Source organism: Elephantulus edwardii, unplaced genomic scaffold, assembly GCF_000299155.1.
Source record: "Elephantulus edwardii isolate Elephantulus edwardi_28Jun2011 unplaced genomic scaffold, EleEdw1.0 scaffold00044, whole genome shotgun sequence".
In the NCBI taxonomy this organism is placed as follows: Eukaryota; Metazoa; Chordata; class Mammalia; order Macroscelidea; family Macroscelididae; genus Elephantulus; species Elephantulus edwardii.
Window position 1 is genome coordinate 9,177,158 of NW_006399794.1, and position 9,976 is coordinate 9,187,133.

General features: G+C 46.2%; 1 protein-coding gene and 1 pseudogene across 1 annotated transcript; one reads left to right on the forward strand and one right to left on the reverse strand.

The window, feature by feature from the left end:
* Nucleotides 1-463: 463 nt before the first annotated feature.
* Nucleotides 464-5,664, forward strand: TPP1 (tripeptidyl peptidase I). The gene is made up of 13 exons (XM_006885455.1): nucleotides 464-507; nucleotides 604-675; nucleotides 943-1,082; nucleotides 2,160-2,310; nucleotides 2,533-2,660; nucleotides 2,800-2,978; nucleotides 3,159-3,357; nucleotides 3,484-3,672; nucleotides 3,913-3,982; nucleotides 4,389-4,509; nucleotides 4,619-4,777; nucleotides 4,965-5,090; nucleotides 5,399-5,664. The coding sequence occupies exons 1-13, from the start codon at nucleotides 464-466 to the stop codon at nucleotides 5,537-5,539; spliced, it is 1,719 nt and encodes a 572-aa protein (XP_006885517.1). The 3' UTR covers nucleotides 5,540-5,664.
* A 3,852-nt stretch (nucleotides 5,665-9,516) lies between these two features.
* The window catches only part of LOC102860757, a 9,274-nt pseudogene continuing 8,814 nt past the window's right edge, over nucleotides 9,517-9,976 (reverse strand).

Here is a 9,976-nt window from a genome sequence, read left to right on the forward strand (position 1 = left end):
GAACATTTAGGATGGGGGTGGTCCTAGAGCTCAGGAACCTAGGCTGAAGATGACCATCATATCCCGGGACAGCTGGCCTAGGGAAGCCAGCAATGAAGTCGTTTGTTTTCCTTGAACTGCTCTGTAGCCACTGTAACAGGAGCTCACGTGTTACTGCTTTGCCTTGTCAAATTTCTTGCCTGAGCCATCTGCCAGCTCTAACACAGTGTAAATTTTCCAAGCCACGCTGTGAGGCAGATACATTTGAATATGTCTTTGTTATAAATGAAGAGACCTAAGCTCAGGTGATGTTATCCCTGATATAGCTAGGGAGAACCCAGGGTCCCTACCCTTGTGGTGCCTTCCCTAACCTTGCCACAAAGGACTTAATGGAACCGCCCATCCGAGGGAGGAGCCCCGCTCACTGAGCAATGGTGCTGGTAGAAAGACTACAGGGGGTCATGTGATTCGTCACATACATCACATGACAGCTAGTCCGAAGAAAGGCGGAATGGGGCTCCGAACCTGGTGAGAAAAAAAGGGGGTCCCAGGAGCAGGGGATGGAGGAGTGCATGTTGAGGGAGCCCGACTCCGGCTGAAGCCTGCCTGCCTCTCCCTTTGCAGCCTCCTGGGGTTCCTTTCCCTCAGCGTCGTTGGCAAATGCAGTTACAGTCCGGAGCCCGACCAACAGCGGACGTGAGTGACTTAACACCGAAAGCCCCTTCCCTTGTGCTGTCCTGCATACAGTATCTGGCCCTAGCCTCCATCGCCAGCTCCTGGAAAGCCACTCCATTACTTCCTCTTCAGGAAAGCTCTGTGTCCCATCTTTCATTTTCTGTGACCCATGTCCACCCCTGGAAATCCACCTAATATCCCAGCCTCGACCCTGGAAATGTCCTCGTATTTCCCATCCTCACTCTACACTGAAGCTGTATCCCCTAACGTTGATCCTTTACCCTGCAGACTGCCCCCAGGCTGGGTGTCCCTGGGCCGTTTGGACCCTGAGGAAGAGCTAAGTCTCACTTTTGCGCTGAAACAGCAGAACTTGAAGAGACTTGCCAAGCTGGTGCAAGCGGTGTCTGATCCTACCTCTCCTCAATACGGTGCCTACATGTGGAATGGGGTGGAGGAGCACAAATCTAGGCTGGGCTGGGGATGGTGCACATCGTGTCAGTCATGCTCGCTGAGTCATGTCCTATCACATCAAGGAAAGTGATAGATGGCTCTCGCTGCAGAGTTTCTCAATAGAAGGGGTGACGTAGGATGTAATTGCTGAAAGCTAAACTCATACTCTCTCTCCCACATCTTTCCACTTTTGTTTCTCAGTCTAGAAAGGTGAAAGCTGGGCATGTAAAGGGTGTGGGTTTATCAGCTCTAGAATAAAATTCAGGGCCGTGCAGCTAGCTAACTAGCAGCTGAATGGTGTCTAGTAGATACAGGTGTTTCTCGTCTTAAATTCTTCCCACACACTTCACTCTCATTTCTCCCTCTGTTCAGACTCTAAAGCTTCCACGGCCAAGAGCTAAGCCACCTTTGGATTAGTCCCTTCTCTCCATTCCCCCATTATCACCAACTTAGTTGTTCATTTCCGTCCTGGATGACTGCCCAAATCCTTGGCTGGTCTCTGCAGTGCCCGCGCCCCCATTCTGCTCCAGTCTCTAATGGTCCAGCTGAGCTATGTCCAGCCCTTCACTGCAAGGGGGCCCCCTGAGGGGAAGTGATAAAACACTCACTCAGGAGCCAGGAGCGTTAGTGTACCTGACCGTGTGCAGGGAAACAGTTATGCAACATCAGCTAAGATTAAAATCAACAAGTATAAAAACTTGAGATATGTTAGATGCCATCTTGGAGTTGGCTTCAAAAGGTTTCAACTTTTTTTCTTATTGGAGATAAAATGAAAATGAAAAATATCCATTTATTAGCCCAATTTATTTTTCAGTATCATGGCAATGCATACTATGTAGTAGCCATGACATCCATGTCTCTCCAGTCTTTTTTGCCTCTTCTGCCCCCTTTTTCAATGTGCTCTGTACCTGTACAGCCCTCCTTCTTGCTAGGAAGTCCCAATTCATTGCTCAAGATTCTGCTCTGGGCTGGAAAGTCCTGATGTCACCTGGGTTTAAAGAAGCCAGCCTGGGAAAGAAGTGACAGAAATAAGAGCTTCTCCTGAATCCCTGCAGGAAAATACCTGACCCTCGAGGACGTGGCTGAGCTGGTCCGGCCATCACCACTGACCCTTCAGACAGTCCAAAAATGGCTCTTGGCAGCTGGAGCCCGGGATTGTCATTCAGTGACTACACAGGACTTTCTGACTTGCTGGCTGAGTGTCCGGTAAGAGGATATGATTGAGCTGTGGAAGGCCCAGTTACAGATAAACTGCCAAGGAGACGAGTCATTCCAATGGGAGGCAGGTTGACCTGTTGAGGTGCTTGTCTGTGGGAGTTTGCTGTCTTGTATGTGGGAGATGACTGACTTCCCAGTGATACTCGGGTGGCTTCTTCCTCTCTACTGTTCCATGATTTCTGATTTGTTTCTCTGGTCTCTGTCCTGCAGACAGGCCGAACTCCTGCTCTCTGGAGCTGAGTTTCATCGCTATGTGGGGGGACCTGCAGAGACCCAGGTTGTAAGGTCTCCACACCCCTACCAGCTCCCACAGGCCTTGGCCCTTCATGTGGACTTTGGTAATATACAGTGGGATTGGAGCAGACAGGGTCAAAGGCTGGGGAAGCTTAAGAGTCATGGGGGTCCAGGGTGGGGTCAGGATTAACGTGGGGTTTGGTGTCTGTAAGAGCTCCCCCTCAAGCCTGATCTTCCCCACAGTGGGGGGGCTGCACCGCTTCCCCCCAACATCATCCCTGAGGCAGCGCCCTGAGCCACAGGTGACAGGGACTGTTGGCTTTCATATGGGGGTGACCCCATCTGTGATCCGTGAACGGTACAACCTGACAGCACAAGATGTGGGCTCCGGGACCACCAACAACAGCCAGGCTTGTGCTCAGGTGAGCCACGTAAATAAAGCCAGGTTCTCACAGCCTCCCCAAGGTGTCCTTAGTGCCATGCCACCTGGAAAGTGTCGTTAGCACCCAGGGACCAGGGACTTGCTCTCTGACTCATAACTGAGCTTTCCTCCTTTATACCACACAATGTTTCTGACCCTGAGTGTCTGACTCCCTCCTTAGTTCCTGGAGCAGTACTTCCATGACTCAGACCTGGCTAAGTTCATGAGTCTCTTTGGTCGGAGCTTTGTCCACCAGGCATCTGTAGCCCGAGTGATTGGAAAACAGGGCCGGGGCCGGGCCGGAATCGAGGCCAGTCTTGACGTGCAGTATCTGATGAGTGCTGGTGCCAACATCTCCACCTGGGTGTATAGCAGTCCTGGTACTAAGCCGAGGGGGATTGGTGGGTGGGGAATAGGGTGGGGCTGGGGGTAATGCCTGCTGCCCCAGACGCCTTCCATGGTAGCAGCGTGCTAATACCCTGCGCTCTCTCCGCTCCTGAATGCAGGCCGGCATGAGGCACAGGAGCCCTTCCTGCAGTGGCTCCTCCTGCTCAGCAATGAGTCAGCCCTGCCCCCTGTGCACACGGTGAGCTATGGAGATGATGAGGACTCCCTGAGCAGTGCCTACATCCAGCGGGTCAACACTGAGTTCATGAAAGCTGCCGCGCGGGGCCTCACCTTGCTTTTTGCCTCAGGTGACCACCTGCCCTAAATTTAGACTCACTACACCCCCAGCCTGTGACGTTTGACCCACAGTGATCCTGAAGCCCAATCTCTGACTTAATATCTGAACTCTGAAGCTCAACAGAGACCATTTACCTAACCTCTAAACTCTGACCTCCTGCAATAATGACACCTAAATGTCCATTCTGACTTCTGAACCCACCCACCGAGCTCTGATCAAACTTGAGGGCCAAACTTGGTTTTTCTCCCAGGTGACAGTGGGGCTGGGTGTTGGTCTGTTTCTGGAAGACACCAGTTCCGTCCCAGCTTCCCTGCCTCCAGGTAAGCATCCGAGCCCACCAGTTACATGTGACCACCTCCCTTTCACCCTTGATTTCATGATGTAGAACCTTTGACCTCATCAGACCCCTCTGTCCCCAACTCCTCAGTTCCCCTTGCCATACACTTCTCTCTTCCTATAAGTCTCAGGTGTCAGGTCTCTTCCTAGTGCTCCTCCTCCCCAGTTCTCAGGCTTTTTAATGAAGATTTGGTGATGGTTCTAGAGAAAAATGTGAACAGTCACCTCAGTCTGTGACTTGAGAGCTCAAAATCTTTTTGTTACAACCATTAAATCTGTCTCATGGAATTTAGTCCCTTTAGCAAACCCAGGGCAAAGTCATTTATCCCCACACATTTTGACAGACCCTTTGGGTTCCCCTACAATCTGCATGCTGTCTTCTGCCCTCAGCCCCTATGTCACCACAGTGGGAGGCACATCCTTCCAGAATCCTTTCCGTGTGACAAATGAGATTGTTGACTATATCAGTGGTGGTGGCTTCAGTAATGTGTTTCCGCGGCCTTCATACCAGGTACGTGCGTCTGTGTGTGTATGGACAGATGGTGGTGGGATGAGGCCTCTCAATCTAGCAGATTCCTGGGCAGTCCACAGGCCAACACTTATTCAATAACGTCTTTCAGGAGGAAGCTGTAGCCCGGTTTCTGAGCTCCAGCCCCCATTTACCACCATCTAGTTATTTCAATGCCAGTGGTCGTGCCTACCCAGATGTGGCTGCACTCTCTGATGGCTACTGGGTGGTCAGCAACGGTATACCCACTCCATGGGTGTCTGGCACCTCGGTAAGACTAAACCTGACTCCAAAACCCCATTCAGGAACTACTCTCTCGCCCTACTACCAAGACCTTGTACCCAGAACCCTGACTCCAATCCTTCTAGATATCCTCCCTTTGCCCACATAAGTCCAGTCATGCCCCAATCCTGATCTTTACTTGAACTGAACTTTACTTGAATCCTTATCTTTTTCAGGCTTCTACTCCAGTATTTGGGGGACTCCTGTCTCTGATAAATGAGCACAGAATCCTCAGTGGCCGGCCCCCTCTTGGCTTTCTCAATCCAAGGCTCTACCAGAAGCGTGGAGCAGGACTCTTTGATGTGAGCATACAGAGAAAGGTGTAGATACTTCCATATCAATATGTTGTTGTTCGTTGTTATGTGTCATCGAGTCGCTTGTGACTCTTAGCGGCCCTATGTACAAGAGCCCTAAACCCTGCTCTATCCTGTGCCAACCTCACCATCTCTGACACACCTGCTCCCGCTACCCCAATCACTGAATCAATCCATCTCATCAAGGGTCTTCCATTTAGGACTGTTCTGATGGGCTGGAGAGTATAGGGTGCAGAGCTGCAATTTGGCAATACTGGAACTACAAAACCCACATCTAATATTCACTTCCTCCTTAGGTGACCCATGGCTGCCACGAATCCTGTCTGAATGAAGAAGTGGAGGGTCAGGGGTTCTGCTCCGGCCCTGGCTGGGATCCTGTGACAGGCTGGGGAACACCCAACTTCCCAGCTTTGCTTAAGACGCTACTCACTCCTTGACGTTTTCCTGCCAGCAGAGCTGACCTGCCCTCTGCCTTGCCAGTGGCTTGACCCCTTATTTTGCTGTGCTGAACCCTCAACCATTGGCTGCCACAGACATCTTACCTCCCTAACTTTGTAATGCTGTGAGCTGCACTTGACTCCCAAACCTGTCCTGCTCCGTTATACTCAGGTCTCCACACTCCTGCCTCAAATTCCCTTGCAGAATTCAATATTCAGCACTTTTGGTTGCCCCTACCTCTATTTCTTCTTTTTTCTTCCAGTCTTTTCCAAAACATTATGTACACTGATGATGTGCACTATTGCTCTTCATTTTTACTCCTCAATCCACTGTAATGTGATCTCTGCTTTTGCCTTTTATACATTGCTCCCGTCACTGAGCTTACTAAGAAACTGGCCTCCCTGCTTCATCCACTGCACACTCATCAATTTTTGTCTTACGGGTTGTCATCGTTGCCCACTCTCCTTCCTTAGCTTCCAAGACTTAACCTCTCTGACCACACGTGTCTTCCACTTTCACTTTTCCTCTTTCACTGCTTACTGATTGAATGTTGGTGTTTGGCATTGTCCCATCTTTTGTTCTTCTCATCCTACCCATTGTCCCTTGGAAGAAATCATTGGCCATCCACAGCCATCATCATCTCACTAAATGAGACTTTCCAATAGTGACTGATACCTCAAATGCAAGGTGTGTGAAAACTCAACACTTCCCTCCCTCCATTCCAATCTCAGACAATTCTGTTTCTTTCTCTTAATGACCAGTACTATGCCTCTTTCAACCAAGCCAGAAACTTAATTTTCATTCTAGGCTCTAATTTTCTTTACCTCCACTACCACCTTCAATCAACAAGTCCTACTGATTTTGTCTTTAATATGATTATATCAATCCACAAATCCTACCAATTGTATCTAAATAGATATAGAACTTAGCCTCTTGTTTCTATCCCTGCTGCTACTACAGTAGCTATTCTTTTTTTTTAATTTTTTTTATTCTATGTTATAAAATAAAATGCAGTAGCTATTCTAATCTCTGCTCTCTGTACTAGAGGAAATCCCTGACAAATCAGTGTCCTTGTTCGTCCCTAAACTGTATTAGAGAAAGGTGCAGATCTCATCAATCACTTACTTGATTAAAACCATTTCAAGTTTACTGAGTAAAATGAAAACTTTTATCAAGGACCCAAGACCTATCTCTTTCCTTGCTATTTGTGCCTGAGTAACAAATTCTCCTCCATGCATCTTCAACCTCTGTCCCCACCTCCACATCTCACCTTCATTCAAGCTGTTCCTTCCTAGGGTTATTCTTTTACTTAGTTAATTTCTAGAATTAAGACTCAGCTCAGAAGTAATCTCCTCTTTTGAATGTTTTTGGCTCTTTGAGGCTCATATAAGTGTTTGAGAATGGTAGAACAAATCCCAAGTTGGTTGGTTTTGGGGTTTTGGTTTGTTTTTTGTGTTTTTTCAGTCAAACCTGTTTTTTTTCTTGGTTCTGATTTATGCTAGTCCAAGCACATTTATCTCCCTGAGCCCATTTTCTTGTTTTCTAAGTATAGATACCAAATACCTGCTATGTTAGGGAATTAAGTGGAGTAAAATTGACAGTGTTTGCCATCCTTGAGTAGGCAGGAGATGTTCTGTTACTCTCTTGCACACTGCACATTCTCTGCCTACTACTAGTATTAACTACCATGTAGTATTGAAATGGCCAGGTTACCTGCCTTGTTTTCCAAGACTGATAGTGCCTAGAGGACTAGAAATCTGTCCTACTGAACTTTATGTCCCCAGGCCCAAGATCAGGGATTGATAAAGAGGAATTGAAGAATTCAATAAATATTTGCTGAACTGAGAATCCTGTGTTTTCACTGGGGGTTGTTTTGCATGTTTTTAGCTTGGACTCCAGTACCTATCTCCTCTTGCAATGCATTATGTGTTGCCCTCCTACTCTCCTTACCACTTGAGGCAGTTGGCTAGGCCTATCAGGGGAGGCATCTCTAATCCCATTGTAAGCCCTAAAGGCTTATAAAACAAAGAAAGATACTAGAAAGTATGAGAGATGCCTTAGAGACATAGGGTTAGAACACTCAAAGGCTAATTGAAATGTTGAGGATTTGAACCCACCAGCTGCTCTGAGAGGAAAAATCCAATAGTGCTTCTTTAAAGACTTATAGTAGTGGGAACTGGACCATTTCTATTTTGTCCTATAGAGTCTCTAAGAGTCAGAATACACTGAAAACCAAATGGTGGAAGGGATATAGGGTGACAACTCCTGATGTTGGGTCTACACACTACCATAGATACTGTACCTATGGAAAACAGCCCCTCTGACAAGCACTGAAATTTTACCACTAGCCAAATACCTGATCCTCATCTTTTTGCCATCTTTAATATGGCCATAATATAAATTTAAAAATACAAGTGAAGCTAGTTAGTCAACACATGATTGCAGTACATGAAAATTCCAAGTGCATCTTCTTTGCTTTCACTGACAATAATTGGTCTATGATGTGATCAGTATTTTTCCCCACTTCTTTCTCAAAACTCATAGAGCGTGCTCGCTTCGGCAGCACATATACTAAAATTGGAACGATACAGAGAAGATTAGCATGGCCTCTGCGCAAGGATGACACACAAATTCGTGAAGCGTTCCATATTTAAAAAAAAAAAAACTCATAGAGCAAGATCAGACAGCCTGCCTTCCTTAACATATGGAAGCTCTCAAGCATTAAACTCAGTGTCATGGAGTGAGTTCCAACTCAGTTACCCCCACATTGTTAATCGTTAAAGCAGACCGCTAATCTTTCTCTCAAGTGGCTGGCGAATTTGAATTGTCTACCAGACTGATATCCAGGATATTATCCATGAAGAAAGCAAAAGGTCATTACAAAGATGGGCAAAAGATGAAAATGAATGTGACAGAAGACTCTGAAAATTGCACTAGAATGTCAACAAGCCAAAACAAAGGGGTGGGTTGCCAAAGAGAAGGAGATGAACAGAAGAGTTCAAAGGGCAGCTCAAGAGGACAAAGGATTATAATGCTATGTGCAAAGAGCTGGAGTTGGAAAATGAAAAGGGAAGAACTCATTTGGCATTCCCCAAGCTGAAAGAACTGAAAAACAAATCTAAGCCTTGAATTGCAATACTGAAGAATGCCCTGGGCAAAGTCCAGAATGATCTAGGAAGCATCAAAAGAAGATGGAAAAAATACATTGAGGCACTGTACCAAAAAGAATTGACTGAAACTGAACCATTTCAGGAAGTATGATCAGGAACTAATGGTGATGAAGAAGTCCAAGTTGCACTGACATAATTGGCAAAAAAAAAAAATATGTCCCAAGAATTGATGAAATACTAATATGTTACAACACAGAGATGCACTCCTATATCTACTCACCAGGCTGTGCCAAGAAGTGTGGAAGACAGTCATCTGGCCAAGAAACTGGATGAGATTCGTATTTGTTTCCATTTCAAAAAAGGTGATCCAACAAAATGCAGAAATTAGCAAGAAATATCATTAATAAAATGTGCAAGTAAAATCCTGATGAAGATCATTTAAAAACAGGTAGAACAGTACATTGACAGGATTGTCTGAGATTCAGGCTGGATTTAGAAGAGGCTGTGGCACCAGGGATATCACTGCTGGTGTCAGATGAATTTCAGTTGAAAGCAGAGGGTACCAGAATGATTTCTGTGTTTTACTGACAATGGAAAGGCATTTATTTGACTGTGTGGATCATAACAAACTGTGGCTAACATTGAGAAGAATGGGAATCCTAGAACACTTAATTGTACTCGTGCAAAATCTATACCAAGGAGCAGTTGTCCAAACAGAGCAAGGGAATACTGCATGTTTAAAATCAAGAAAGGCATGTGTTCAGAGATGTATCCTTTCTGAATACCTGTTCAGTCTCTAAGCTGAGCAAATAATTTGTGAAGGTGGACTTTATGAGGACTTTATGACTAATCTGCTGAATAATCTGTCACAGCTGGCAATGGAAGCCACAGTGATGAACAGAAACCGTTCAGACACTCAACTCTTGTTGTGGCACCCTGGGCCCGTTCCAAACTTGTTATGCCTTAGGTGGGTTTTGGACCTGTGTACCCCAAAGTAAAATCTTTGAGCATAAAGACTGAATGAGGCCCCAGACTCAAAGAGTCTGAACATGACAAAACCACTTAGAATACAGCAAAAGTATAATGTAGACACAAGCACACCTCTCAAAAGTTTCTTGTTATGTGCTATCAAGTTGCCTGCAACTCCTAACGACACAATGTACAACACTCCTAAACCCTGGTCTATCCTGTGCCAATCTTATTGTCTACCCCAATCACTGAATCAATCCATCTCATTAAGGGTCTTTCTCTTCTGTGCTATCCCTCCAGCCTCCCAACCATGACATCCCTCTCAAAGGTCCCTCCTTGCAACATATCCAAAGTATG

Coding starts and splice junctions, on each gene's coding strand:
- TPP1 (XM_006885455.1), top strand. CDS start 464: ATGACAGCTAGTCCGAAGAAAGGCGGAATGGGGCTCCGAACCTG. Junction 2,311..2,532: donor ACTTGCTGGCTGAGTGTCCG/GTAAGAGGATAT, acceptor TCTGTCCTGCAG/ACAGGCCGAACTCCTGCTCT. Junction 5,091..5,398: donor GTGGAGCAGGACTCTTTGAT/GTGAGCATACAG, acceptor CTTCCTCCTTAG/GTGACCCATGGCTGCCACGA.